Here is a 9,532-nt window from a genome sequence, read left to right as displayed (position 1 = left end):
GCTCATCCCTGGCTGGACGAGCTGCCTGTGGGCACAGCGAGGGCGATGCTGAGCCTTCCTCCCTGCCAGCTGCTTCCTCCTCTCACCCAGCTCCACCTCCCAGCCCTGTTCTTCCCTGGGTGCCCAACCCTGGGCACGGGGTGGAGGCAATTCTCCAGTCCCAAAGCCATTGAGATGGGTGCTGGTGACGCCGCGGTGCCCATGGGGTGCCCTGAGTCCCCTTGGCCCCACATGCCCCCGTGCCCCTGGGTGCCCAGCCCCAGGCATGGGGCTGCCGGAGCCGGTGGCTGCAATCTGGCAGCAGCGCTTTGCCCGCTGCGCTCCGGTGCCAACCGCCTCCTCGCCTCGGCTGGCAGTGCCACGCAATCTGCTCTCCTAGCCTGCCCCCACCCCAGCGCCGGGCAGCATGCCACACTGCCCAGCCAAGCCTGGCCGGGGGCCTGGCCCTTCCCGGAGGGACTTTTCCCTGGCACTGGGGGAAAAATGAAGGTGGAGGGGGGGAGGGGGGATGGCCTCATCCAGCCCTGCTGCCCTGCGCTGTGCCCGCAGGGGGTCTGCAGCTCTGGGAGGAGCTGGGGTGAAGCAGGACTTCGGGAGCTGAAAGTCCCCGAGCCCCCTGGCACGTCCCCAAACCCACTGTCATTGGCCCTGTGTCCCCCTCCTCACCTGTCCAAGGCCTCCCCGCCCCTAGCCTGAGCCCCCACGCGTGGGGCCAGGGCCAGCTCCCCCTTCCCGCCGGTGCTGGGGAATTCATTAGCTGCCCACAGCTGGGCCCTGATGGGGAGGCAAAGCTGCGAGGAAAATTAACCCTTTCCTCCCCCCGCTCCAAGCACTGGACCCCCCCCACAACCACACACTGCTGCCCCAGGCCGGGGACACCCCTCCCCCCTCGCTAATTAAGCCCAGGCTGGTGCTTCATTAACACAGATGCCTGGGAGCAGCAAGAGAGGAGCCCCCACCCCCCCACCTGCTCCGTGGGGATGCTGGGGGCAGGCTGGGGGGCAGGGGGGGCTTTTCTCCAGGCGTCTCCCCCAAGGTTGCCAATGTGTGTGCCCTGGGGCTGGAGAGGGAGCATCCAACCCTCAGCCCTTGGTTCAACCTTGGAGCTGCCCTGGGTGGGCATAGGCGCCCCCACCCCAAATATTGCAATGAAGCTTTGTCCTCCCCATTTCTATCCCCCCTGAGGGGCAGGAGCAGCCTCCCCCCCAGCTCGTTAGAAAGTTTTTATTTCTATTTACAGACTCGATTGAAAAATCAACACCCCCCCATCCCCCCCATCCCCCCCCCATCCCCCCCATCCCCCCCCATCCCCCTCCATCCCCCCCCAGCACTGCCCCCCCAGCCCTGCCCCATGTGTGCAGGAGGACTCCTGGCCATGAGCAGCAGGGCTGGGGTCAAGCCTGGCACTGTAGACACCTCCCACCCCCGAGAAAGGGGGTGCCAGGGGGGGGGCAGCTGGCCTCTGGGAGCCAGCTGGCAGGGTGGCACCCCCATGCCACCCCCCAGTGCCATCACATTCACATTGTGCCTCGACTCTCCCCCCCCCCCCCAGCCCCCCATTAATGCTTGCCACAGGTCTCTGAGACAAGCTCTATCTGGGACCCCCCCCAAGTGTTGGGGGGGGTGACCCCATCCTGTACCCCCCAGGACTCCTTGTCCCCCCCAGTGCAAGCAGAAGTTGATGGCTGTCCGGATTTGGCCCTACTGTAAGGAGAGGAAATTTAAGGGGGGGAGGGGGGGGAGGGAGGAAAGAGGGGGGAGCAAGGAAACCCCCCAGCTACAGGGACCCTTGGGGGGGGTGGTTGGGGGGGAAGGAATCTTATAAATTAGAGATATAAAAGCATTTGGGTTGGCATGGGGAGCCCCCCCCCGCCCACCCCAATGCTTCTGCTGCTGTGGGGTGTCTGGGGGTCCCCACCTCCTCCCCCCAGCCAAAAGCACTTCCCTGGTTCAAAGCTGGAGGTGAAGGCAACGAGAGAGATGCTGGGGGGGGGTCGCGAAGGGGACTTGGGATTGGGGGGCACAGCTTTGCTCCTCTCTGAGTCCAAACCCCTCGAGCACCCCCTGATAGGCCCCCGGGGGGCACGGTCACAGGGCCATCATCACCCCCCCTGCTCAAAGGCCTCCCCAGGGGCTGGCAGGGGGTCACTGGTGGTCCCCGGGCTGGTACTGGGGCTCGGTGGCAGTGAAGTAGTCCTCGAGGAAGGCCTGGAGGTACTCGAAGGTTGGTCGCTCCTCGGGCTCCCGGCGCCAGCACTGCACCATGCCCTCGTGCAGCGAGGGTGGGCACCCCCCCGGGCACGGCATGCGGTACCCACGCTCCACCTGCTCCAGCACCTCCCTGTTGTTCATCCCTGCGGGGAGCAGCACCCCGCGCCCCTGATCATCACCCAGCGCCCCGGATCAGCACCCGGCGCCCCGGATCAGACCCAGCGCCCCGGAGCAGCACCCAGCGCCCCGGATCAGACCCGGCGCCCCGGAGCAGCACCCAGCGCCCCGGATCAGCACCCGGCGCCCCGGATCAGCACCCGGCGCCCCGGAGCAGCACCCAGCGTCCCGGAGCAGCACCCAGCGCCCCGGATCAGCACCCAGCGCCCCGGATCAGACCCAGCGCCCCGGAGCAGCACCCCGCGCCCCGGATCAGCACCCAGCGCCCCGGAGCAGCACCCAGAACCCCGGAGCAGCACCCCGCGCCCCGGATCAGCACCCAGCGCCCCGGATCAGACCCAGCGCCCCGGATCAGACCCGGCGCCCCGGATCAGCACCCAGAACCCCGGATCAGCACCCAGCGCCCCGGAGCAGCACCCAGCGCCCCGGATCAGCACCCGGCGCCCCGGAGCAGCACCCAGCGTCCCGGAGCAGCACCCCGCGCCCCGGATCAGCACCCAGCGCCCCGGATCAGCACCCGGCGCCCCGGATCAGCACCCAGCGCCCCGGATCAGACCCGGCGCCCCGGAGCAGCACCCAGCGTCCCGGAGCAGCACCCCGCGCCCCGGATCAGCACCCAGCGCCCCGGATCAGCACCCGGCGCCCCGGATCAGCACCCAGCGCCCCGGATCAGACCCGGTGCCCCGGAGCAGCACCCAGCGCCCCGGAGCAGCACCCAGCGCCCCGGATCAGCACCCAGAACCCCGGAGCAGCACCCAGCGCCCCGGAGCAGCACCCAGCGCCCCGGAGCAGCATCCGGCGCCCCCTGGCTCAGCTAGGAAAACTGAGGCACAGGGCAAGCCTGTCCTCGAGGTAGCAGCCCAGTGCCCAGCCCAAGGGTGCCCACCCTACCTGGGTATGGAACCCGGCCTTTGGTCACCAGCTCGGTCAGGAGGATGCCAAAGGACCAAACGTCTGACTTGATGGTGAACCTCCCGAACAGGGCAGCCTCCGGCGCTGTCCACTTGATGGGGAACTTGGCACCTGCCGGGGAGGCCGTGGCCAGGGCACCCCATGGTACCTGTGCCCGAGGTGCCCCACACCTGGGGCACCCAGCACCCCAGATACTCCCCATCTAGAGCACCCAGTGCCTGAGCCATCCTGCACTGGGGGCACCCTGCATTTGGGGCACCCATCAGCATCTGGGGCACCTATCCCCTGACACAGCGGCCAGGGCACCCAGCAGCCAGGGCACCCAGGAGCCAGGGCACACATCCCCTGGGGAATCGTTCCAGGGTACCCATCCCTTGGCACACCATCACCTGAGGTGCCCATCCCCTGGAGCATCCATCCCTTGGGACCCCCAGCCCTGGGGGCGAGCACAGCCAGGCACAGGGCTGTGCGCAGGGCAGAGGGGTGGCGGTGCCCGGGGCAGGGTGGCACGGGGCAGGGTGGCCCGGGGCAGGGTGGCACGGGGGGCTCACCCTGGCGCGCTGTGTACTCGTTGTCCTCGATGAGGCGGGCGAGGCCGAAGTCAGCGATCTTGCAGACCAGGCTGTCCCCCACCAGGATGTTGGCAGCGCGCAGGTCCCGGTGGATGTAGTTCATCCGCTCGATGTAGGCCATGCCCGCTGCCACCTGGGCATGGGGGGAAGGCAGTGAGGACTCCCCCAGGTGTGCCCCTGCCCCGTGCCAGCCTCCCCAGTACCTGGGCAGCCATGTCCACCAGCTGGGGCAGCTTCAGGTAGCGCCCGTCCCCGTCCTTCAGGAAATCCAGCAAGCTGCCTGCGGGCAGAGGGTGCCACTCAGTGTGCCTAAGAGCCAGTCGTGCCCACCCAAAGGTGCCCTCCTCTGCAAGCCCTCAACCTTAAGACCAGCTCCCTGCCCACTCCAGCTATGCCCACCCACGGGTGCCCTCCTCCGGTAGGCTCCAGTGCTGGGCCCAGCTCCCTGCCCACCCATGGGTGCCCAGCGGAGGGTGAGGCTGTCGGAAGGCCACGGTGCCCGGGCAGTGCCGCTGCTGACCCTGGCTCATGAACTCGGTGACGATGTAGATGGGCTCCTCGGACACCACGGCGTAGAGCTGCACCAGCTTGTCGTGCCGCAGCCGCTTCATGATCTGAGCCTCCTCCAGGAAGGCCTCCGGGGACATCGTGCCCGGCTTCAGCGTCTTCACTGCCACCTTCGTGGTGCCATTCCATGTCCCTGGGGCGGGCACAGGATGTCACCAAGAGCTCCACAGGACAGCCAGCCCTGGCAGGGCCGGAGTGGAAGGGTGTGAGGGTGCATGCCTGGGTGGGTGGATGGGTGAATGGATGAGTGGGTGGATGGATGGATGAGTGGGCGAGTGGATGGGTGGATGGGTGGGTGAGTGGGTGGGTGGGTGAGTGAGTGGGTGGGTGGGTGGGTAGGTAGAGGAGCAAGGAAGTCAGGACAGGGCAAGGGAGTGCCATGAAACCACCACACCCCACCCAGGACAAGGAGTCCCTCTCACCCCACAGCAGGGGCACAAGGCCCCCGTGAGCTCATCTCATGGCCGTGATGGTCGTAGGTTGAAGGTTGGACTCGGTAGTCTCAGAGGCCTCTTCCAACCCAAATGACTCTGTCCCTCTGTGACTCTGTGCTCTGCCCCCACGCCCCCAGCCCCGCAGGCTGCAGCAGCCTTACCCAGCCACACGTGTCCAAAGCTTCCCATGCCGAGCTTCCTGCGCAGGCTGAGGGACTCCCGCGCCACCTCCCAGGCATCCTTGGCCAGGCCCAGGGTCGGGGGCTTCATGGCAGGGCAGGGGTGGGTGAGCAGGGAGCACAAACCATCATTGTACTCTGCAGGGGCAGGGAGGGGCGGGTGGGCGTGGGATGAATGCAGCATGCAGATGCCAGGCGGGGGGAGCACAGGGCACCAGAGGAAGAGGATGGTGAGGAGGGAACCCCCTGGCCTGGCTGTGGCTCCTGCTTTGTGTCTGAAGTGCACGGGGTGGTTTTTGTGGGCATGGGGTACCTGTTGTGACCCCAGAGCAGGACATTGGCTTGGCAGGGACAATTTCTTCACTGAATGTGTGGTCAGGCTGGCACAGGGAGGGGGTGGAGTCCTCATCCCTGGAGGTGCACAGGCACCTGTGGCCTTGGCACCTGGGCCATGGCGGTCTTTGGTGGACTCAATGATCTGAGATCCTTTCCAGCCAACACCATTCCATGACTGTGTCTCCATGTCGGCAAACTGGGGTCACTCAGCTCTTCCCCGGGGGGGTGCCAGGCCTGGGGGGTGCCCCCTCTGTCCCCCTTCCCCTCGCCCTGGTTCGCCCACCAGGCCCTACCCATCCACACTTCCCCGAACTGCCCATTGCCCAGCTTCTGGAGCAGCTGCAGGGACTCCCGGGGGATCTCCCACACGTCCTTGGTCTTGACTGAGAGGTCTGCCAGCTTGGGCGTCCCTTTGTGGCACGGCACGGCCAGGCGGCAGCACAGCCCTGCTGCCCGCTCTGTGGCACCAGGGGGGGCATCAGCCTGGGCACGGACACCGCCACCGCCAGCCCTCCATCCCCACCCAGCACCCTGCGCACCACCAAGGCTTCTGGGGGGTCCAGTCACCCCTGACACGCCCACACAGAAATGGGGTGCACCCCCTCCACCTTCACCTGGGATGGCCCCGCACCCCCTCAGGCTGGGCCAGATGCCTCAGTGCCCCCCAGGCTGTGCCCAGGGAGCAGGCGATGCCCACCAAGACCGGGTAGCTTTACCTTCTATGCAGAGGCCAGGTGGTCCCTGCACCGATGGTACAGAAGAGGGGGGACCCCGGGGAGGTCCCCTAAAGCCACCACCAGCACAGCCCTCTCCTTCTCCACTTATGCCCAGCTGGAGACCCCCCAGCCGGAGGGGTCCTGGGCTCTGCCCACCCCTCCCCATTGCCCCTCTTCCCCCAGCCCACGGCACCTATGTAGTGCTGCACCAGCTGCTGGACGCTGTCGAACTGTGCCCGGGTGGTGATGTAGTAGCCGCCGCTGTCCAGCTTCCGCACCTTGTAGTGCTTCACGTGGTCCCCCTTGGCCTCGTCCCAATCCCGGATGGACAGGGAGTAGGCACCTGGGTGCGCACATGGGTCAGGATGGGTCGGGGGGGTGTGGGGTGCAGCCCCCAGTGCCCCTTTCCCCGTGCCCGTACCTTTGGTGGTCTCACTCTCCCGGATGAGGAAGGTGCCCCTGCAGTTGCCGTGGCACAGGAGCTGCCTCTCGGCGTCCTTGCGCCCAATCTTCCCAAAGTACCACCTGCAGGGGGCTGGGCTCAGCGCGGGGCAGGCACGGCTGAGGGGCACCCATGGGCACCCCCTGCGAGGGCACTCACGGGAACCCCGTGCCGTCGCCCTGTGCCAGCACCACGGCACCGCCAGGGCTCACCAGGGGCCAATGCAGACAGGGTCAGGGTCCCCCTCACCCCTGCCCCCCCACTCACTCCTCTGCCTGGATGGAGTCCACGGGGGCCACGTAGTTGCTGGGGATGTAGCCTGTGGTGCCCGAGCTCAGCGACCTGGCCTCCCACCAGTCACCCTCCCTGGGCAAAGAGGGACAGGGCGTGAGAAGGGACAGACAGACAGACCTGGCTGCCCTGTGCCTCCCTCCCTCCCAGCCCCCCCAGACTCTGATCACCCCCACCACGGTGGGCAAGCCAAGCTCATGACACGCAGCTATGGGTGCCCAGCCTGGGTGCCGTGGGGGCTACCCGTGGTACAGAGGCACCTCCCCGGGGGGGGCTCGCGGGGGGCAGGGGTCGGGGGGGCTCACGTGTTGTTGATGATGTGGAACTTCTCCCCCTTCTGGAAGGTCAAATCGTCCTCTGTCCTGGCCTCATAGTCATACAGGGCGATGAAAAGCGTCACCCCCCCGCCTGTGACACGCAGAGGGGACTGCAGTGAGCCCTTGGGTCCCTCACACACCCCAGGACCCCCCCAGCACCCCAACCCTGCTGACCCGTGATGCCCCCAGTCCGCATCTGCAGGGTGTTGGTGCTGACCCCCCCCGGCCCCGCGAGGGCTGGAGCTGAGGGCAGTGCCGCGGGGCCGTGGAAGTTGTTGAAGTCTGGGATGCAGGTGAAGATGGTGCCCGGCTGCATAGGGTCGGGGTCGTACTGGGAGGGGGGGGGGTTGGGGGGGGCCCGCCTCACCCCCCCTCTGCCCCTTTCTGGACATCTTCTCTTTGCAGGGCACGCAGCCCATCCTGGGCACCACCTGCGGGACAGAGGCAGCGTGAGCCCTGCACCCACCTTGTGCCCACTTGCTCCCTGCTACAGGCACCGGGGGGCACGCAGGAACCCCTCTGCCCACCCATCCCAGCTCCCCCCACCCCCCGGCACGGTGAGCTGGGTGTCTGGGTTGTGACATGGGGACACCAAGGTCCCAATGGGCACTGTGCCCTGCTGGGACCAGGCTGTGAGGAGGGCAGCGCTGCCCAGGGGACCCTGTGTCCTCCCATACTCCCAGCCATGGTGCCCCACTCACTGCAATGGTCCTTGGGTCACTTCAGCTGCTCCATGTCACCTCGGGGAGGAGAGAAGGTACCTGTGGGCATCAGGGAGGCATCAGGGAGAGGGCAAGTGCACTGTGGCACCCCTGCCATGGGCTGAAACCGATCTGCATGGCTGAAACATCCCTCCAAGAGCTGCACCGTCCCTCCAATACCTGCAGCACCTCTGCAGCCCCAGCTCACCCACCCCCGCCCCCTGCATGGGCTGAAACCACATCCGTGAGAGGGTTTTCTTGCACCATGTTCCCCCTAAAACGATCAGCTCGCTCCGAGGGGAGCTGTGTCCCTCAGCTGCCCCACCGCAGGAGGCGCCAGGCTGGGTGGAAAGGAGCGCTCAGGGGAGCTGCTGCCCAGGGCCAGGACGGTGCTGCTCGCTCCGCCGCCGTCGTGGCTGCGGTTTTCCGGCTAGTGGCGGAGGGGCGAGGAGGAGATTGAATCTCTCCTGCAAGGAGACTTTTCTGTCCCCAGCCCTGTCGCCTCCGCTGGGTTCTGGCCATCCAGCCGCACCACTTTGCCCAGTTCGGACTGGGCAGAGCTTCGCGGCGAAGAACTCCGCGGCCATAGGGCAGCGCTCGCCCGGTCGCAGCCAGGGAGCGGCACCGTGCCGCGACCCTGCGCTGCGCAGAGCTGCCGGGGCCGCAGGGTTTGGGGCGGGTGAGACTTTCCAGTCGGGTTCCCCCCGCTCTGATTCTCTTTCCTCTCTCATGGTGGGGGGTGGGAAGGGTCCAGCTCTGCCCCTTCCACCTTTGCTTTCGACACCGGCAGTGTGGCAAGGCTGCGGCCGTCGCAGTCTGAGAGGGCACCCCGGGGGCTGTGGGATTGCTGACCAAGGGCCTGTCTCGGCTGGGAAACGTCCCCAGCTCGCAGAACCCTGCCTCTCTGGGTGGGAACCTCCTGTCCTGCTGCTGGAATCGTGCTCAGGATCGTCCCACTTCGTGAACTTCCAGTGCTGAGTGCAGGGGCTGCAGGCAGGGATGGGGCAGGCGTGGAGCAGCACCAAATCACAGACCCCCAGGACCCTTTGAGTTGGAAGAGACCCTTTAAGATCATTGAGTCAAACACTGCCAAGGGCACCACAGCTCCAGGGCTTTGAAACCCCTCCAGGGATGAGAACTCCACCACTGCCCTGGGCAGCCTGGGCCAGGCCTGGACAACCTTTCTGGGGCAGAAATTGTTCCTCATGGCCAACCCAAATCTCCCCTGGGGCATCCTGAGGCCATTTCCTCTCCTCCTGTCCCTTGTTCCTTGGGAGCAGAGCCCAACCCTCACCTGGCTCCAGCCTTCTCTCAGGGAGCTGCAGAGAGCAGTGAGGTCTCCCTCAGCCTCCTTTGCTCCAGGCTGAACACCCTCAGCCCCCTCAGCTGCTCCTCCCCAGCCCTGCTCTCCAGACCCTTCCCCAGCTTCCTTGCCCTTCCCTGCCCCTCAATGTCCTTCCTGCAGTGAGGAGCCCAAACCTGAGCCCAGGATTCAAGGTGTGGCCTCAGCAGTGCCCAGCACGGGGGCACAATCCCTGCCCTGGTGCTGCTGTCAGACTACTGCAAACACAAGCCAGGATGCAGCACTGTGGGGTTTAGCTGCTCGTGCCATGCCCAGCACCCTCAGCAGCATGGCACCCGTGCTTCACCTTCTCTGGGCACCCTCAAGACTCCTGA

At 66.7% G+C, this 9,532-nt stretch overlaps 1 protein-coding gene across 1 annotated transcript; it reads right to left on the bottom strand.

Moving 5' to 3' along the window:
- Nucleotides 1-2,013: 2,013 nt before the first annotated feature.
- Nucleotides 2,014-7,916, bottom strand: FGR (FGR proto-oncogene, Src family tyrosine kinase). Its single transcript, XM_054170846.1, has 12 exons — nt 7,856-7,916; nt 7,329-7,585; nt 7,143-7,245; nt 6,814-6,912; nt 6,526-6,629; nt 6,298-6,447; nt 5,682-5,846; nt 4,393-4,572; nt 4,076-4,152; nt 3,852-4,005; nt 3,280-3,411; nt 2,014-2,354 (listed from the first exon to the last, which is right to left on the bottom strand). The coding sequence occupies exons 2-12, from the start codon at nt 7,468-7,470 to the stop codon at nt 2,146-2,148; spliced, it is 1,515 nt and encodes a 504-aa protein (XP_054026821.1). The 5' UTR covers nt 7,471-7,585; nt 7,856-7,916; the 3' UTR covers nt 2,014-2,145.
- Between the last annotated feature and the right edge of the window lie 1,616 nt (nt 7,917-9,532).

The sequence above is a fragment of the Dryobates pubescens genome, chromosome 20 (genome assembly GCF_014839835.1).
Source record: "Dryobates pubescens isolate bDryPub1 chromosome 20, bDryPub1.pri, whole genome shotgun sequence".
In the NCBI taxonomy this organism is placed as follows: Eukaryota; Metazoa; Chordata; class Aves; order Piciformes; family Picidae; genus Dryobates; species Dryobates pubescens.
Note: the sequence above shows the minus strand (reverse complement) of the source record. Positions and strands in the feature narration are given on the sequence as shown.

Excerpts from the sequence above, each read along its gene's own strand:
- FGR (XM_054170846.1), bottom strand. The coding sequence starts at position 7,470 with ATGCAGCCGGGCACCATCTTCACCTGCATCCCAGACTTCAACAACTTC. Across the intron at positions 7,246-7,328 it reads GCGGACTGGGGGCATCACGG|GCGGGGGGGTGACGCTTTTC; the intron begins GTCAGCAGGGTT and ends TGCGTGTCACAG. Across the intron at positions 5,847-6,297 it reads GCTGGTGCAGCACTACATAG|AGCGGGCAGCAGGGCTGTGC; the intron begins GTGCCGTGGGCT and ends CTGGTGCCACAG.